The sequence below is a fragment of the Urtica dioica genome, chromosome 10, assembly GCF_054948205.1.
Source record: "Urtica dioica subsp. dioica isolate 48M chromosome 10, U.dioica_male_clone48M_v1_H2, whole genome shotgun sequence".
In the NCBI taxonomy this organism is placed as follows: Eukaryota; Viridiplantae; Streptophyta; class Magnoliopsida; order Rosales; family Urticaceae; genus Urtica; species Urtica dioica.
In genome coordinates, this window is record NC_142765.1 from 15,324,886 (window position 1) to 15,345,156 (window position 20,271).

At 37.7% G+C, this 20,271-nt stretch overlaps 1 protein-coding gene across 1 annotated transcript; it reads right to left on the minus strand.

The window, feature by feature from the left end:
• Positions 1-630: 630 nt before the first annotated feature.
• Positions 631-1,583, minus strand: LOC149383508 (uncharacterized). Its single transcript, XM_089627818.1, has 3 exons — positions 1,559-1,583; positions 1,275-1,463; positions 631-1,193 (listed from the first exon to the last, which is right to left on the minus strand). Exons 1-3 carry the CDS (start codon positions 1,581-1,583, stop codon positions 631-633), a joined length of 777 nt encoding a protein of 258 aa, XP_089483944.1.
• Between the last annotated feature and the right edge of the window lie 18,688 nt (positions 1,584-20,271).

Consider the following 20,271-nt stretch of genomic DNA (forward strand, 5'->3'; position numbering starts at 1 on the left):
TTCAACAAATTCAGCATAAAAGGAACATAAATGACTACTCAAAGCGACCGTATGCAGCGGTTATACAGTAATCATACCAACTCATGTAATGAGCACATACACGAAAGTACCTGTCCAAGTGATAGTCGTACTCATATTGAAATGCAGCAACAGACATGGAGTGGAGGGGATAACCTGAAATTGGTCGCACCGTCTCAGGAGCTTGACTTGATAGATAGTAGTCCCGGTTGTAACTGGAAGACCCGTCATCATATGAGGACTCCGTGCCTTGAGGACCACTTGATACCGATCCGAAGTTGTAGGACAAGTCACCAACGTCATTGCTAGACGTAAATGTCATGGCATCATTCATACCTCCACCATGACCTTCACGCCCGTATCCTGAATAAAAAAAGGCAGAGTGATGAAGACGATCATAATCTTCTTCTGATGGTGCGTATCCAACTTGAGCACCACCGACATCACCATATGAACCTCCAGCACTAAAGGAACCTCCAGCTCGATATGAACCTCCACCACCTCCCTCTGATTCACTTTCACCTCCACCTCCTCCGCTTGATATACGACTTGAACCTCCGCCATCTGAATCTGAACTGTCTCCAGATCCGCGTTGAGGTTGGACGTCTTCGTTCAGCACTCGCTCTGGATCAACTCGTAGTATAGTAATCCCATCGTGGGATGCACCTCAGTGTCCACTAATCGAAGAGTGGTGTACATCGGCTTGAATATGGCACACACTTCGTCCACCGAATGCCAAAACCCGGGGTTTAAACAAGTCTCGGATATGGATCTACCTGTAGGTGTTGCACTCAATTTGGAATCATCCCACCATTGACTACTGAACATCGACCTCAACGCAGCTCTCTTCTCTCGGAGACTTCTGAGAGCTAGATAGTTCGTGGAAAATCTTGTTGCGCCGGGACGGATGATTTCACCTGGGGATGTGTCCCGTAACTTGGACATCACAATGTTGTGGTTGTAGATGAACTTAGTCGCATCTCTCGCTGCTTTGATAGTCTGCTTAACACTATTTCTCTTTCCAATATCTTCAAACATCATATCTAGACAATGTACGGCGCAAGGTGTCCAGTACACATTGTACTTGCGTTGTAATTTCAAACCGGCACTCTTGTAGTTCGAACCGTTGTCGTTCACAACTTGGAGGACATTGTGTCTTCCGATTTCTTTGACCACTGACCTCAATATTCCTTAGATGTACTCCCATGTTTTCGTATGGTTGGATGCATCAATGGACTTTAAGAACACCGTTGCACCAGCACAATAAATCATCATATTGATGGTGCTCAGTCTGATCGGCCCCGTCCAACCATCAGTGAGTATGGTGCATCCATATTTTACCCACCGCTTCTTTTGTTCATCAATGTAGTTCTCCGCATCTGCAACCTCCATATCGAGGTACTTGTTATGAATTATATACGGTAATTGTATAGGAACATCAGGACCTGCAATATGCCAACATACATCACGTTAACGTTTCAAAAACACATGTGATGCGACAATATGGAAATACAATTAGTGATCACGAATTGAGGATTACCTAGATCTTGAACGGTCGCAATCATGTTTTTGAACTCATGCGAGTCCGCCTTACTCGCCGGCACATGTTAGTGAACAAAGAATTTAGCTATAGATCTTCCGAGCCACGTTTTCTTCTTCGGCTCCACCATCTCGTCAATTGTTTTTGCTTAGCAATCGCAGACTTATATAATGACGGAGCAGTCGGTGGAGATTTTGCCGTAGAACCACTGCCGGGCCCCGACATCATCCGAGCCTCCCATTTTGTCTGAGTCGCCTCTTGTCTTGACCTCTTCATCATTGCTCGTAATTGAGCTTTGTAGTTTTCTTCGTTTGATTCGTCCATGCCAACATTTTTATTCAATGTCTTGCGAATCGTAGAATCCACCGACTGTTTCTTCTTCTTTTTTTACGACATTGCCTTCGAGTAAACCTCACATCTCTGCTTGTACTCAGGAGAGACTTTTTCACAGAATCTGACACTCTTGGTTGGGTCTACATGGACTAGGTGGTTATTCACACTCGTGATGCCCCCGCCTCCCATAATGTGATCGTAAAATATACACTGGTTGGCGCTATTTTTTCCGGGCACGGGCATACAATACCTCCTACCTGGGTTGGGGGCCGACATTCTTATAACTTGTAACCTACAAATTAACAAATCACTTTTAATAAATTAAATTAAACTAACAATCATGAATCATATTCACAAACTCTAACATATTCCCGGATCTAAACTAACATATTCCCATATCTAAATGAAAATTGAAAACAAGTCATAAGAATTTCGTCATAAATAAATAAACAAGTTCAAATAACCATAATCATCACTAACTAATAAAAAAATTATAAAATAATTCGGATTAATTAAAAAAAATAAGAAACATGAACACAAATTCTAAAATTGAAAACAAGTCATAACAATTTCGTCATAATTCAATAAACAAGTTCATGCATAACCATAATCATCACTAACTAATAAAAAAATTACCAAATAATTCGGATTAATTAAAAAAAATAAGAAACATGAACACAAACTCTAAAATTGAAAACAAGTCATAACAATTTCGTCATAAATCAATAAACAAGTTAAGCATAACCATAATCATCACTAACTAATCAAAAAATTACAAAATAATTCGGGTGAATTACAAAAAAAAATAGAAACATGAACACAAACTCTAAATAAACACTACATTCATGTTCACAACTACCAATTTATACTAATCTTCAAGAATTATCAACAAATTTCAAAAATTAAACACAAAATAATAAAAAAAACATGAAAAAATCGGGAAACTCACCGGGAACTGGGAAAACCGGTGGGATCTGGTGAGTTTTGGCCTTCGCCGCGTCGGGAAGCTCTCAGGACGGCGGGATCCGGGCGAAATTTATGGAACTTTGGTCTTGCTCGCGGCGGAATTCAAGATCCCTAACCCCGTCTCACTTTTGATTTTTTTTTTTTTGATTTTTTTTTTTTTTTTGATTTTTTTTTTTCAGGATTCCCAAGTTTTATACCCGGTTTTTTCTTTTTTTATTACAGTGAACCGGACCGGGAAGTGGGAACTGGGTTCGTGACTGGTTCCCGGTCCGATTCCCCCGGAATCACCGAAATATTCCGATTTTGCACTTTCTGGTGCCGGGGACTTCAAAAAAAGGGGAACCGGTCCGGTTCCCCGGAATTAAAAACCTTGAATACAACTTGATGAAGTAATTACAAGACTTGTAATAAATGAATTTGTCTTAGGCAATTATCCATGTGTACCATAGCTATAGCTTGATTTGATCTTGGTAGAAGACTAATGTATCTATATAAATCTAAGTATAAATTAAAAAAAAAAAATAAAGAGAGGAAATGTTTAGATATATTTACCTATATATACGACCTATTGAGCCAAATTCGTGGCTTCAAACTGTTCGTTGTCCAATCATCATTCGCATATGTTAATAAATTGTAAGTAAGCGTGTAAATGGTCGTAGTCTTTTATAATCTTTTTTCTCGTGGCGCTGATCTTCCATGTATTGAGCTGTCCGTGTGGTATATACTATGTATACATTTATGGCTACAATTTGACAAGTACTAGTTATGTGATATATATATATATATATATATATATATATATATATATAATATTTTTATTAAATATTTACAAACATAGATATATAATAGCTATCCAAAATCCCGTCTTACTCCTCTTATAGTACGTCACCTAATTGATACGCCCGACATGATCTATCTCTTTTCTCAGTATAATCTCTCACACACACATACTAAATACTAAATTATATTGTAGAGTATATTACTTCTTCTATATACCTTGTACCAGTTCAGATAAGAGCATTTTATTTTTACGAATATATTAACTATACGCTATGAACGTGCTAAACATTCATATTACGTAGACTTGTATTTGTAAGAAAGAGACGTAGCTAATAAATTTTGTGATTACTTTAATTTTTTTATCATAGGAATCACGCGTATATAAAAACAAATAAAAAAAAGTACTAAATTTCCATGAAATTTTGTTCTATCCTCGGCTCGACCTCTACCTCTACTTGCAGTCATGGACGAGGCCACATATCTGATCACAACCTAATTAAATAATTATAGGTTAATTACACACATCCTCATATTTTCATAAAGGAAAAATATTGTTAACCTTCGAAAAAAAACATTGTAAATCAAAAGCATTTAAAACAAGCAAAGAAGAGGAATTTAGAGTTACGAAAAACCATAATCATCATTTATGAGTAACAAAGAGGAACCTTTATTTCTTCTATAGGTACTCTATAGCGTCGCATGGCGTCTATGAAAAGGAATCAAGGGACCCAAAATTAGGTCATTTTAATCATATTATTTTTATAATAATAATAATAATAATAATAATAATAATAATAATTAGAATTAATTCCTTTTTTACCCCCTGGACTCGTACCCCGATTACATTTCACCTCATGAACTCGGAAATGTTGCAGAACTAATCTCAGAACTTAGACACGTGTTACAACTTGCCACTTCTGTCAATATTTGTACGTTAAGTTTAACTTTTTGATGACGTGACAATATTCTAAATACTTTTAATATTTAAATATTATTATCAGATTAAATAATTAATATTTCTATCTCTCTCTCTCTCTCATTTCTTCTTCTTCTTATTTTTATTTTGGGCCGCTGTGGAAAAAAAAGAGCTACTCGTGGCGGTTGGGAATGGGTTTTGGGCGAACTTCCCGGAGTTCGTGCGGCGGTGGTGGTGCGAAGATTCCGATATGCAAGTCGAGGTCTCGGAGATCGGCTCCGCTCCTCTGACGATCGGCAATGTCTCTCCGATCGACGGAGATTCCCTGTCGTTCGACGAGGAGCTCGAACGCGGCCACTTGAATTACGACATCGAGTCGCTCGACGGCGAGGAAGATTCCGATCGAGCCGTGGCTGGAGAAAAGAAACAGAAATCGGGCCTATTTATATTGGGCCGCTGTGGAAAAAAAAGAGGTACTCGTGGCGATTGGGAATGGGTTTTGGGCGAACTTCCCGGAGTTCGTGCGGCGGTGGTGGTGCGAAGATTCCGACTCCTCGGAGAACTCCATCATTTCTCTGGCCTTGCTCGGGAGCGACGAGGCCACCGGAGACGTCGCAAGCATGGTCTCCGTCTGGTTGTAGCTCTCAACGGCGACGAAATCGGGTTTTAAAGGCTGACGGCGGCGATTGGGATTGGGTTTTGGGCGAACTTCCCGGAGTTCGTGCGGCGGTGGTGGTGCGAAGATTCCGACTCCTCGGAGAACTCCATCATTTCTTTGGCCTTGCTCGGGAGCGACAAGGCCACCGGAGACGTCGCAAGCATGGTCTCCGTCTGGTTATAGCTCTCAACGGCGACGAAATCGGGTTTTGAAGGCTGACGGCGGCGATTGGGATTGGGTTTTGGTTGGGAATGCCATGAATGGAGGTTAGGGTTCCATGGTTTAATTTGGATTTGGGTTTGGAGTGTTTGAGACGCCTTCGGGGGTTTGATTGAAGATGGATAGCGATGGTCAGAGAGAGAGAGAGAGAGATAGGGGTTTTCACAGCTCTTCGAGCCCCAGAGCTCCTCCGAGAGTCTCGACGCCCAGCTCGAGAAGTGCAAGAAAATGGACTCCCTGTCCCGGACCGGTGAGCGCGGGCAAGATGGGAGGCTCGGTGATTTGGGTCACGCGAGGAAGCAACTCTGTGAACTGGCTTTTTTTCTTCTTGTTTTCTCGCAGGTGTGCGCGTGGGGAGAACCAGGAGAGGAAGAAGAAGATAGAAGAAGAAAAGAATGAGAGAGAGGAGAGATAATAAAAAATATTTAATTATTTAATCTGTTTAAATATTAAAAGTATTTAAAATAATAAAAAATAGTATTATACCCTTTAAAATATTGCCACGTCATCAAAAAGTTAAACTTAACGTCCAAATACTGACGGAAGTGGCAAGTTGTAACACGTGTCTAAGTTTTGAGATTAGTTCTGCAACATTTCCGAGTCCAGGGGGTGAAATGTAATCGGGGTACAAGTCCAGGGGGTAAAAAAGGAATTAATTCTAATTATTATTATTATTATCATCATTATTATTATTATTATAGATTTATAAACAACTAGCCTACTTATAGATGAGACTTTTAAATTATAGCCCAACTATCTGTTTATTTAGGGAAATAGCTCATATTTCTCATACTTCCAAAATTGCCATTGGATTCATAAAACTTTGTTCTTATTTGTTTGTTAATTCTAGATTTTTTCCAGTTATTCATCATCGGATTTGAATCATGGAATCGTTCGCCAAATCGGAGACATGTATTTTGTTTTTTCGAATGGTAAATAATATTTACTATCGGATGGCCCGACTGTAAATATTATTTACCATTAAAATTATCCTGCGATTTGCAACCAGGATATTCGACAACTCATTTGGAATAGTAGGATCATAGATTTCGTAGATGTTCTTTTATTGTTCTTATATTATCTGTTCGTTTAGGTTAGTCATTTAATCCTTCTTAGTTTATGTTTGTCTAGTGTAGGTGTTTAGGTTCTTTAGTTTCTTACAACTTCGTTCTTATTTGGTTGTTAATTCCAAATTTTTTCCAGTTATTCATCATCAGATTTGAATCATGGAATCGTTCGTCAAATCGGAGACAAGTATTTTGTTTTTTCGAATGGTAAATAATATTTACTATCGGATGGTCCGATAGTTAATATTATTTACCATTCGAAAAAACATATTTTATAGTTAATCTAACAGAGAATTGATCGGAGATGCGGGTGAGGGTTTCGATTATGGTGTTCTATGGGTTAATCGAATCGGAAATAATATATACTTACCATTTTTTCCAAGTCTGAGAACGGAGACGCTTCGTCGGGTTCGGAAGTGGCAAAATTAGAAAATTTGTGACGGAAAAAGAGGTCGGACGCAATATCGGAGGATTGAGGGATTCGAAATTGACGGAGAGTTCGGAGGCAATATCGGAGGATTGAAGGATTTGGAGTCGGATCAGAAAATTTTGGTGTGTGTTTGATAAGGGGTAAGATAGGAATATAATATTGTTTGGTAGTGGATTGAGCTAGTTACCTGATTTAAGTAATAGTTGGGCTAGAATTTTAAAAGAGGTGGTCAATTTGGGTTAGATAACTAACTGGCCTTTATTATTATTATTATTATTATTATTATTATTATTATTATTATTATTATTATTATTATTATTATTATTATTATTATTATTATTATTATTCAAGTTAGTTCTAACTCAATTGGTGTACTAAATATATAATAACACCATTTACAAAATAACTACACGCAATGAAGAAGACTAAGGTTAGCGTACTAGTTCATGAAACATAGAACAGAGTTCTTACTATTCGAAAAAATCTATAAATAATGTCATTATCAGTATAATCGATTTGAATTTATTGAAAATAATGACATCCCATAAAAAAAAACATGAGATATGGAGACTGGTTTAGCGCCACTTCAGCTCGATTGCGGTATCAACAAACTCTTTTTTTGGTATAGAATAATATATCATTTTATATATGGATATTGTAAAAGTTTATAATTCACGTTATCTTAGTTAACTAGGCTAGTGTGCAGTTTAAAAAGAAAAGAAAAAACTAACAACAAAAAATAACACTTCTATTGGAATACATATACTAAAGGCCAGGGTACAGATAAATATAGTTAACATCTTCTATGTTCAGGTTCTGATTATACACTGTATTTGGTAATACTAATGATGATTTATTTTAAGAGATTTGTAAACAAGTAGCCAGTTAATGAGAGATCTTTTAAAATAACGGTCAACATTTGTTTTTTATTAAGCAATTAATCAAAATATATATATATATATATATATATATATATATATATATATATAATGTATCTAAAATGTCCTTTCCCTAATTTATACCAAATTTCATTTCAAGACTATCATCTCAGAGCTTTCATCTTCTTCGCGTTCATCCTCCATCTCCAGCGACTACAGATCGCCAGAATCCACCGACGAAATCCCCGTCGGAAGCTCCAATGTCCTCATCGACCGCGACATGAGCAGCTTCGTCCTCCGGGGATCACGACGCCGGTGCTCGGCCGGAAAGTCACTGGGACGCTCTTCGGGAACCGTCGCAGCCACGTCAGCTTCGCGGTGCAGCTCGACCCGGCCTCGGAGCCGGCGCTGCTCGTCGAGATGGCAGTCTCGACGGCCTCGCTCGTCAAAGAGATGGCCTCGGGGCTCGTCCCGATCGCACTCGAGTCGGAGAAGCTCCACGGGCGGCTCCAATCGACCGGTGACGAAATCCAGGTCGCTCTGCATCCTTAGCTTGCCTTCGATTCGTTAGGGATTTGGTTCAAATTTGGCGGCGATTTTAGATTCTAGGGTTTTTCATTTGACAGTTAATTGGATTAACTGTCACAGTTAATCTGATTAACTGTCTGTCACAGTTAATCTAATTAACTGTCACAATTAGTCTGATATATTAACTGTGACGAACTTCTTCCGAAAATGATTTCAAACATCGACGAGTCTCGCGGTTGCGTCGATCCGACCGTTCAAAGGTCGCAAGTTCAGTTTTGAATGTTAGATGTGATAGTTAATCAGATTTACTATGAAGGTTAATTCGAATAACTGTGACGATCCTCATCCGGAAACGATCTCAAACATCAGCGAGTCATGCGGCTGCACAGATCCGGCCTTTTGAAGGTATGGCTGAGATTTCGTCGTTTGAAAACTTTGATGAAAACTCGGATTCCGGCGCCGGAGACGTTGAAGATGAAAGTTAATAAGATTTATTGTTGTTCTTGTTATAGTTAATAAGATTTACTGTTGTTCTTGTTACGGGTAATGAGATTTATTATTTTTCTTGTTACCGTTAATATTATTTACTCTGACAGTTAATAATAACAACCCTAAAATGTATTATTGAAATATTGGAATGTTATTATAACAAATTGACTACTTTTCTAAATATATTAATAGTTGGGCTATAATTTTAAATTAGACGGGCTGTTTGAGCTAGATACCTAATCCGCCCTTAATTTAATTCGAAGTCCGTTATAGTAAAGTTTTCATGATTTTTTATTTATAATTGTGCTTAAATGTAGCAATGAAAAATAGTATTAAAAAAACAACTTATGTTCCATAAAATTGGGGAACCAGCAGCTTAAATCATCATTTGATATTAAGCAAAAAAGATGTGTAATGTAAATATAAAATGATATGATAAACACTACAATAAATAAGGGTTTTAGCCGTGTCTAGCTAATACTTAAAAAGTTTGTGGCTAAATCATTTTTAGCTGCAGCTTTTCAACAAAATGAATGGTGGGTCCACCTAAGACCTCATGTGTACGTACATAATGTCTCCGACATAATCCACATTATCCGTCTCTCTCTCTCTCTTTCTCTCTCTCTCTCTCTCACCCAGTACACAGTACACACACAAGTTGAAGATGTAATTAATTTAACATCAATTTTTCGTTGGGCAGGAAAATCAAAATTTTAATTAAGGATTTTTGCAATCAAAGGAGTCATCAATTTTTAGTATTTGAATATCCTTTTCTTATCATGAAATGTAATATCACAGTTCTACTTTTTAAGAATGCATACTAGAAAAATAAACCATATTCAAAAGTGATAGAATACACTATTTGGTAAAATGGTTTTGGGTGATATATATTTGATGTTTGTATCTTATTTTTTCACCTTAATTATTTAATCATTTAACGAATTTAAAATCACTAAAATTATAGCTTTAAAGTAAAACAATCAAAAGGGTTTTGAACACTTATTATCGGGCATTAGGACAACGCAATTGAGCATTAGTCTGAAGATCCTGATGTCCGAGAGTAGCTTGCCCTCCTTCATCTTGGTGGGAAAAACAAGAGGTATGTTTTCTTGAATAAATACCATGTTTGAAAGAGGTTGTCTCTTTGGAAAGGTCGATTATTTTCTCATGCGAGATGCGAAATACTCGTCAAGGTCGTTCTTTCAAGTTTCATGGATTTTGTTGGGGAACATGAGAAGGAGAGGCGGGGTGCGTAGGTGGAGCTTATGACGCGATGTAGGTCAAAGGTGGTGATGGCTACACAATGGTGGTTGCTGACTATTATCGATCGTTTTTTGAAATATTAAATTCCTTATGACTTACAACGAATTCCATAACAAAGCTCAAGTGAGACCAACGAAGAAGCCCGATCTAATCCCACAAAGCTAAAAAGTCCATCCAAGACGAGCCCACGAAGAAATGCAAGAAAAAAAATGAAGAAAAGAGCAAAAAGTTCCTCGGCCCGCCGCGCCACGGCTAGGCACGCCGCACCCAGTGTATGGCACACCGCACCGTGTAAAAAAATCAGGCGCGTAAGTCCGACCTTCCGCGCATGCCTTGCCTTTGCCCAATCTGACTAATATGGCTCTTTTCAGCCCTCCAACCACTATAAATACCCTTCCCCTCAGAGGAAAAAAGTACACAATTCTCTCTCAACACACACTACAACAAATACGACATTTACCGACGATTTTTTTCGTCGCTAAAAATCCCATAATCGTCGCTAATTCTCTTTAGCGACGATTTTAGCGACGATAATAATCGTCGGTAAATGTGCGTGCCTAAATATATTTAGCGACGATTTTTTCGTCGCTAAATAATTACCGACGATATTAGCGACGAAAAAGTCGTCCCTAAATGTCGTGACGAGAAGTTTTTTTCCATTTTGAAACAGGAAATTAGCGACGACTTTGTCGTCGCTAATTCACGCGCGAAAATTTCCCGCGTGAATTAGCGACGACAAAATCGTCGCTAAATACTTCTGTGTAATAATATTTAGCGACGACTTTGTTGTCGCTAATTATTATTATTATTATTATTATTTTTTTATTTTTTCGTCGTTAATTATTTATTTTTTATGGTTTTTTATTTATGAAATTCTAAAATGAAAAATCAAATAAAAACTAAATTATATTATCCAAATCAAGAAATATAATATAATTTAAAATCCGGTTACGTACGTTTTCGGTTATCGAGAAATATGTAAATAATAATCTACTATACACAAAATATCTAATAAAACACTAGTCGCGACGTTTGCTTTGTCGTCCCGCCGCTCGTTTTCCCCGCCTCCGCTGCCTCCAACTCCTGTAGCCGCAGCCATCTGAAATTCAAAACAAAATTTATTTAGTTAGGCATTCGTTTGTAATGATTTAAATCAGTTAATTTAGTAAGTAAATTAATGAAAAACCTTATATACTATCAATCATCGTCGTCTGACAAATCATCTTCTTCCATCAATTCTTCGTCCTCAGTTTCTTCGTCATCCATAAACTCTTCTTCTTCAATATTTCCCAACAAGTTCATTGCGTCGTTGCTCACGGGCTCTGGTATTGCAGACTGATGACGCGTCGACAGTGAATCTAAATCTGACGGTTCTACTGACAACTGAACTGAAGACGAAGATTGACCAAGAATGAGGTCAATATCAGGAAGATCCCACACATTTCGATGATTACACTCTTCGACGATTCGCCAATCAGGACCATTGAAGTTATCTTCCAAGTAGAAAACTTGTTTCGCTTGAGTTGCCAAAATAAATGGCTCGTCTTTGTACCATTCTTTTGCCACATACACGCTTGTCAAGTTATTGTCGTTGCGTGTCCTTTTCCTCGGATCTTGGTCACCGAACCAACGACATTGAAATAAGACGACACGACAATTGTTCTGATACGTCAAGACAATGACGTTTTCTAATTTACTAATCCAAACAAAATTTACTCTAACAAAATTTACTCTAACAAAATTTCTAATTTCTAAATCCTAACAAAATTTCTAATTTTTAAATCCTAACAAAATTTCTAATTTACTCTAACAAAATTTCTAATTTCAATTAATCCTAACAAAATTTCTTAATTTAATAATTTCTAATTTACTAATCCAAACAAAATTTCATTTCATAATATAAATATTTATATATCTAATCCTAATTTATATTTATATATATATAAATAATTATACTTGTACATAATTTAAACATTTATGTAAATATTAATATATTAATCCATATATATAAAGTTTAAAAAAACAAAAAACTTACCGATCACGTACGGCGGGAGAGCGCGCGGCCAGAGAAGAGGAAACGGCCAAGGACGGCGTCGGCGGGGAAGTGGCTACGGCGTCGGCGGCGGAGCGGCGGAGCGCGGCGGAGGAGCTGCAATGGGAGAGAGAGAGGCCGGTAAGGAGAGAGATGTGAGGAGAGAGAGAGAAGTGAGGAGAGAGAGAGAGTTACCGGGTACGACGAGGTCGGCGACGGCGGCACACGGCGGAGGAGGGCACGGCGACGGCGGGAGAGAGAAAAAGAGAGATAAATCGTTTTAGGTTAAAGAAAGAGAAATGAGGAAGCTGGTTCGCGATCTGGTATTTAAAGACCTTTAGCGACGATTTTTCCGTCGCTGAATCATTTCATTTCGTCGCTAAAAGAACTTAAATCGATATTTCATTTAGCGACGATAAATCCGTCGCTATTAGTAAATTTCAGACATTTTAGCGACGATAAAATCGTCGCTAAATCATTTTCGTTTTAATGTAATGGGAGGGATTTTTCCCTCTTTAAAATTCGTCAAAATTCGAAAACAATTAGCGACGATTAGTTCGTCGCTAACTGTATAGCGACGATTAAAATACCTTTAGTGACGACATTATCGTCGCTAAATCATTTCGTTTTAATTTAATGGGAGGGATTTTTCCCTCTTTAAAATTCGAAATTAATTCAACATTATTAGCGACGATTATATCGTCGCTAACTGAATTCAGACCTCATTAGCGACGAATTTATCGTCGCTAATTAGTTTCCCACGAACTTAGCGATGACAAAAAAGAATTAGCGACGATAAAGTCGTCGCTAAATATCTTTGCCGCCAAACTTTAATTTTTTTCGCCCCAAAAAATTAGCGACGGGAAAGTCGTCGCTAAAAGGGTGATTAGCGACGATTTATTAGCGACGATTAAGTCGTCGCTAATACTTCCGTCGCTAAATGTCATATTTCTAGTAGTGACAATCACTCGATTCAAGAGTCGTGAAATGCTACCGAGGATCCTTTGCACTTGCTTTCACTCTAATCGAGCTCGATTCTCTCAAATATTATCTACGAATAACGACGCCCCCACCTCATGCATAACAATCAGACTAATGTTGAGCATCGGAACACGTGCCAGAGGCACCACCTCTGCACCCATCTAAGCTTATTATATTCTTCTTCTTACTCTCAGTTCTCCACGACGAACAAAGAACGTTCTTGAGCTAGGGGAGGGAGCTCATGACTTTCGAGTTTCTAAAAACCCGGCTCGGACACGGCCACTTGGTCCGGCCTTGGGTCGAACCGCTCAAAGTCTTCGATGTTGTCTAATTTCCAACGACAACATGTTGGCTCTAGAAGGAGGGGCCTCTAAAGGCAACTAGCGCAAAGAAATCAAAACTTGCCTCTAAAGGCAATTGCACCTCAAATCCCAGAGCAAGACTTGCAGGACTTCCGCATTGTTGAGCTTGAGGAAAGTGTTCGTCGATTGACGTACCACCTCGTGAGACAAGGAAACGATAGAGCCACTATCGATGGACTTCTCAGCCCAGCATGGCAGGCTCGTAATCTCACTCACTCGGGGGCTCCGAGGATGAACATCGACACGTTCACACGAACGAGGACGAGGGTGAACACACCCACTCTCATACAAGCAAGAGCGATGACACTCTTGACCCCGACATTAGGAAAGCCGCCGACATGCACGCCGTTCAGCATGAATCTTGGAAGCCCATTTAAACGGGACCAAGCTACGCCCACGCTCGTACACACTATAACCACGCACAAAAAGGAGCGCACGCGTACTATGCACCCCGCACACCGCACCATGATGTGTAAGAGTTGCACTCACACACGCAAGGCGCGCGCCCTCCAAAATCCTTCTGCGAGCCTCAAAATTGAGGTGCGCGTGTCGCGCCTAGTACATGATGTAGTACGTCTGCCTCTATGAGGCGCACGCGCCTTGCATGCCAACTGAGACATGCCAAGTCAAGATAATAGCATACATAAACATTGCATTAAAGTAGATCTAAACGGGCAGACTTGCTCAATGAAGATTAATAAAAAGATATCATTCAAACATGAAAAGCAAAACTTCTCATAGAGTAACTGCTCCAAAATTTCTACAAAGCAATCTCATGTGGTAGCTTGTACGCGTCATGCTACTCTGCCCCGCGATATATCCCTAGAAGACTTTATCCAAAGCCGAAGATCCCACGACGATCATCATATGGAGGAGGAAGACTCTGATAACCACGACTTGTGGAGATAAAGAGCAAAGCCTGATGACGGTTCTCGCACACCTACGGGACAAAAGCCCCAGCTAAAGGACAAGTTCTACGATTGTGTGAACTACCCACCGCTTAAACACACGACCTGGCACAATCTCCCGCGTTAGCTTATATGTCTTGCGCTACTCCATCTCAAGATGACGCATCTTGTCCCAAAGTGACTAAGTGACTACGCTTCATGATCCAAGTGCCTAAGAGATCTTGTGCGTTAGCTTATACGCCATGCGCTACTCTATTATGCAATGATGCTTTTAGTCCGAAGGTGACTAAGCGATCACGCTTCTTGGCCAAAATGCCAAAGTGATCCCTTGCGTTAGGTTGTACAACATGCGCTACTTTATCATGCAATGACGCTTCTTATCCCAAAGTGACTAAGCGATCGCACTTCTTGGCCCAAATGTAGCGATCTCATGCGTCAGATTGTAAGCCCTACGCTACTCTATCCCGCGATGATGCTTTTTTTTTTCCCAGAGTGACTAAGCAATTTCACTTCTTGGTCTAAGTGCCTAAGCGATCCCGTGCGTCAGCTTGTACACCCAACGTTACTCTATCCCGTGATGACGCTTCATATCCCAGAGTGACTAAGAGATTGCGCTTCTTGGTCCAAGTGTCTAAGAAATCCCGTGCATTAGCTTGTACGCCCTACGCTACTCTATCTCCATAAGCGCACCATAGCTGTCTCGCACGACGCACCAAAGCCGTCCACAAGGTGCTTGAAAGTTACTACTCAAGATGCACTGTAGACACCGACGATGCGCAATAAAGGTTGTCCCCCGAGACATAATAAAATAAATGACTGTTGAACAAGCCAAAACATGGCTTACTAAAGAAGTAAGGCGGTGCATCAAAGACATCCAAGTGATGTGTTAAAGACGTCCACAAGGCGCAATAAAATCGCCCACCACTACGAGACGTAATATGACACGCTCACTAAAAGACAAAGACTCAAAAGAGCCAAAATCCCTCAAACAGTTGGGAAGATTATGAAAGTTCGCCGCTCTAAGTCCTCCAAGCAATGAACTTGGGGCTAATGTTGCCAATCCTTTTTTTGGTATATTAAATTCCTTGTGACTTACAAAGAATTCCATGTCAAAGCCCAAGTGAGGAACACGAAGAAGCCCGATCTAGGTCCACAAAGGCTAAAAGCCCATCCAGGATGAGGCCACGAAGAAAGGCAAGAAAAAATGAAGAAAGGAGCAAAAAGCTCCTTCGCGCATTGCGCCAGGGCCAGGACCGCCGCGCCATGTCCAAAATCAGGCGCGCGCGCTCCTGAACTTCCCCGCGTGCCTTGTTTTCGCTCAATCCAACTTTAGGGCACTTACTATAAATACCATCCCCTTAGAGGAAAAAAAAAATACACAATTCTCTCTCAACACAATCACTTGATTCTATAGTCGTGAAACGCTGCCGATGACCATCCGCACTTGCTTTCACTCTGATCGAATCTCGATTCTCTCAAATATTTTCTACGAATAATGACGCTCCTACCTCACGTATAGCAATCGAGCTAAGTTGAGCATCGGAGCGTGCGCCAGAGACACCGCATCTGCGCCTTTCTAAGCTTATTTTGTTCTTCTTCTTACTCTCAGGTGTTCGCGACGAACAAAGAATGTTCTTGAGCTAGGGGAGGAAACTTGTGACTTTCGAGTTTCCACAAACCTTGCTCGAGTGCGGCCACTTGGTCCGGCCTTGAGTTAAACCGCTCGAAGTCTTTGACGTTGTTCGATTTTCAGCGACAACACTGGCGATAAGGGGGATATGACTTTCTGCAACTGTGGTTAAGGGGCAACGTTCCGATAGTTACAAAGTGGGGATGGTCTAAGATGGTGACGGTGGGATGAAGAAGGCTAGTTGAGGCATAATGTTTTGTTCGTCGAAGGTAGTTTTGTAAGTTTGTTTGTCACCAATGACAATGGTACGACGAGAGTTGTGGTCGCCGAGTTACTATCTCGTATGCTCCTTGAACAACGAGGTTATGTTGGGGTTACATCCAATTGTATTTTTGGTTTTAGCAAGCTAATTTAGTCTTCAACTTTTTATGTTATCATTGTATGTTTTTAGACTTGTATTGATTTGAATTGGAGATGAATTAGCCACCTTCAAAATTTGGGTATTCTATTAGGTTTTTATCAACACATGTTGAATACTCTTCTTCTTGATACTTATCTGATCGTGTTTTATTGGATCTCTCCATCAACCATTGTGATTATTTTAAAAATGTACAACGTTTTCTCGGGTTTTAATATGTTTTATCATTCTTTTTTGAGGAAATATCGGCATAAATACTCAATTTTTTCGGAAACATACACTTAAATACCTATTTTTTTAGGGTAATTAAGCTATATAGCCTCCTGAAAATAGACAATTTATTTTTAGCCCACATTCTGTTAATAAATGGTAAATAGCCCGGATGATTTATTAACAGCCAAAAATTGACTAGACTACCCTTTTCTTTTTCCCGCCCAGTTTCGTTATTAATCAGCTAAAATATTTCGTTATTAATGCTCGCGAAAATCTAGGAAGTAATTAAAACCGTGTAGATGCGTTCACACACAACCGCCCACATTAATTTCCATAAAAAAAAAGAAGAAGAACCCAAAAAAAAAACGCAAGAACGCAGCTGCCCAAATTTGAACCGAAATTAAAATCCAACCCCTTTGGTTACAAACAAAATCGAAACTTAGACAAGAAAGCATCAAAAACAGCGACGAAGAAATTGGACGAACCCAGGTTAGTAAATAAATCGGAAACCTAGAATCGTATTGTTCTTCTTTTTTAATTTTCTTTGCATGGTTAAAAAATCGTCTCCTTCATCTCCTTCTCCTATCTTCTTTTTCATTCCTTGCGCGCCATCAATGGCCGAGACCGAGCACCACCCGCGCGTGTTCCAGCCGAGAAAACGAGGACAGCCATGAGCCGCCATGGATGCCAGACCGAGAGGAGACACCGGAAAACTTCAGGCCGCCGCCACCACTAATAATCACGACCACCACTAATAATCACGACCACCACCACGTCACCACCGCCGTCAAAGCGTCACTTCGTCCTCCTCTCCGCGATTTGCGTCTAAGGTCCCGATCTGTGACACCGCGAAGAACAGTTTTTTTTTTTTTTTGTTCATAGAAAACATATTTACAGTATATTCGTGTAAATAAGAAGCATATTTACAGTATATTCATTGTTAATACAAAGCATATTTACAGTATATTCATTGTAAATAAGAAGCTTATTTACAGTATATTTGAACTGAAAAAAAATTCTGGAAATATTTTGAGCACGAAAATTCTGGAAATTATGAATATATGAAAGACAAAATAATATCAATAAATGAAGAATATATTTACAGAGTTTAACCACGAAAATAGATACTAATTACCTAAAGTCAACGCTAAAAACTTCCAAAAACATAACAATAAATGGGCTATTAATTTTCAAAATCTGCAGGAAATTTCAAATTTCAAATTTGAAAACTTCCCTATTCAGTTTCTGCGAGTTAAATACGGGAAAAAGTGTAAACTTAATTTAATTAATAAGCTGCCACGTAAGCAATATGGCTATTTACAGCATATTAACGAAAGGTTGGCCAATTTTAAATTGCTACACATTCCGTGGTTTAAGCAGCCAATTTTTTGATTTTTTTTTTCGTGGCAAAAATACCTAATGTTAGGTTTGAGTTCCACCGTTAAATAAATCCGTTAAATCTAACGGAAATCTACATGAAAGGCTCAAATTAAACATGGTTTAATGTTTTTTTTTTTAATAAAAATAACTAAAAGTTAATACATCATTTTAATAATAATTTTTTTTAGTATAAGCGACTTCTATATTATAATTAGACATTAATTGTATTATTAAAATGAATTTATATTTATTTATTTATATTAATCAAGAATGAAAATATTCTTTTTATTGAAAAACGTTTAATTAATTTTTTAATATAATTTTTTTTGGTAATATTATTTATTGCTTGATTATAATATCAAAGTTATTTTTAGTTAATTATTTTGATATAAAATTTTCGATAAAAAAGATGAAAAAATTATTCTACATTCTGTATAATACACATTAATTCAAATTTTTGAATGGTTAGTACCATTTATTTAACAAATTTGATTGATTACAAATAGTTATTTGTGTTGTTATAAAATTTTATTCAAGCATGATTAATATAAATAAATGAATATGAAATCGTTTTAATAATACTATTAATGTCTAATTATAACATAAAATTCGTTTATAATTAAAAAAAATTATTATTAAAAATGATATTATTAATTTTAAGTTAATTATATAAGAAAAACGTGAAATCATGTTTAATTTGAGGTTTTCATGTGAATTTCTGTTAGATTTAATGGATTTTTTTAACTGTGGAATTGAAACCTAATATTAGGTATTTTTGCCGCGAAAAAAAAAAAGAATGAGTATTTAAGTGTATGTTTCCGAAAATATTAGATATTTATGCCGACATTTCCTATCCTTTTTTTTGTTAGAAGCATGCTTGAGATGAGAGATCACCTATAATTAATGTTATATTTATTTTGACTTATGTTTGTAAAATGCCTTGTACTAAAGTGCTATTCACTTGTATTTATTAATATATTACTTAAAGTTTTAATTGACTGCTCCACATACAATTAAAAATAAAAAAATAAAAAATAAAAAAAATTATTTTTGGCACTTATTAAATAAATAAAAACAAATATATCAGTATGTATATGGAAAAATCATGTACTTGTGTGCCGACTAATGAAAAATACAAGATTAAAAATAACATTTATCATGCTTAATATTTGTATGCCTTATTAATCCGTCCAATGTCATTATAACATTGGTTTTATTGACGCGCGAGATGACGTATTATAATATAATGAGTGAAACTAGCTAGTCCATATGCATTCAAAATAAATGAGAGAGAGAGAGAGAGAGAGAGAGAGAGAGAGAGAGAGAGAGAGAGAGAGAGAGAGAGAGAGAGAGAGAGAGAGGCCAAGATCTTGTGTGACAACACACAAAATGAAGTTAAATCTTCTACTTGGTCCACCGTTAATATTATCAATAGACAGAAACGCTTAAAGGGCTACCAAACACGCAAAGGTTCTACGAGTGAGAAAAAAAAAATCAACAAGAATGGTTCTACGCCATATATGAACCACCAATATGTCATTTTTTCCCTAAATAATATGCATATAGATGTTTTGTGTGTGTAACACACATTTATGTATGATCCAGAATTCGATGAGCCAAAGTCAGTGCATATCATTGCCTCATGCCGTGCGCAAATGATAGCTACTAGTACTAGTACACAAGGTTTTTGTCGTCAACATGAAAATTGATATCTTTTCTGGCCCAAGTAAAGAGAGAGCTACGATTTGTACGAACAATAATAATAATTCACCATTAATTGAGCAAAGAGGATCATATACTGCTGATTATTTTTGCCAGCTGCTTCAACATTGGATAATTCAAAAAGTAGGACACATACATATGAATTTGGATGCTATTAGATTAAAAAAAAAACTATTCATAATTATCTATATATATATATATATATATATATATATATATATATATATATATATATATATATATATATATGTATGCACTCATGTAATGTTTACCGGCTCAGTTCAATTAATTTGATATACACATTTGTGTTGTTCTATTATATATGAGATCTATGTCAACTAATGCTGACAAAATCAGAGAAGATCTAACAATTACTTGACACCACAATAATACAATGAATCATATATGTGGGTGTCCCTTTTTAGATCATGAATGAATAGGAGTACTTTGTTGAGTACAGGAAACATATATAATTTTACATAAATCTAATTATCTTTTGTTGGCATATATTGAAACTAATATAATCAATTAGAAAAAAAA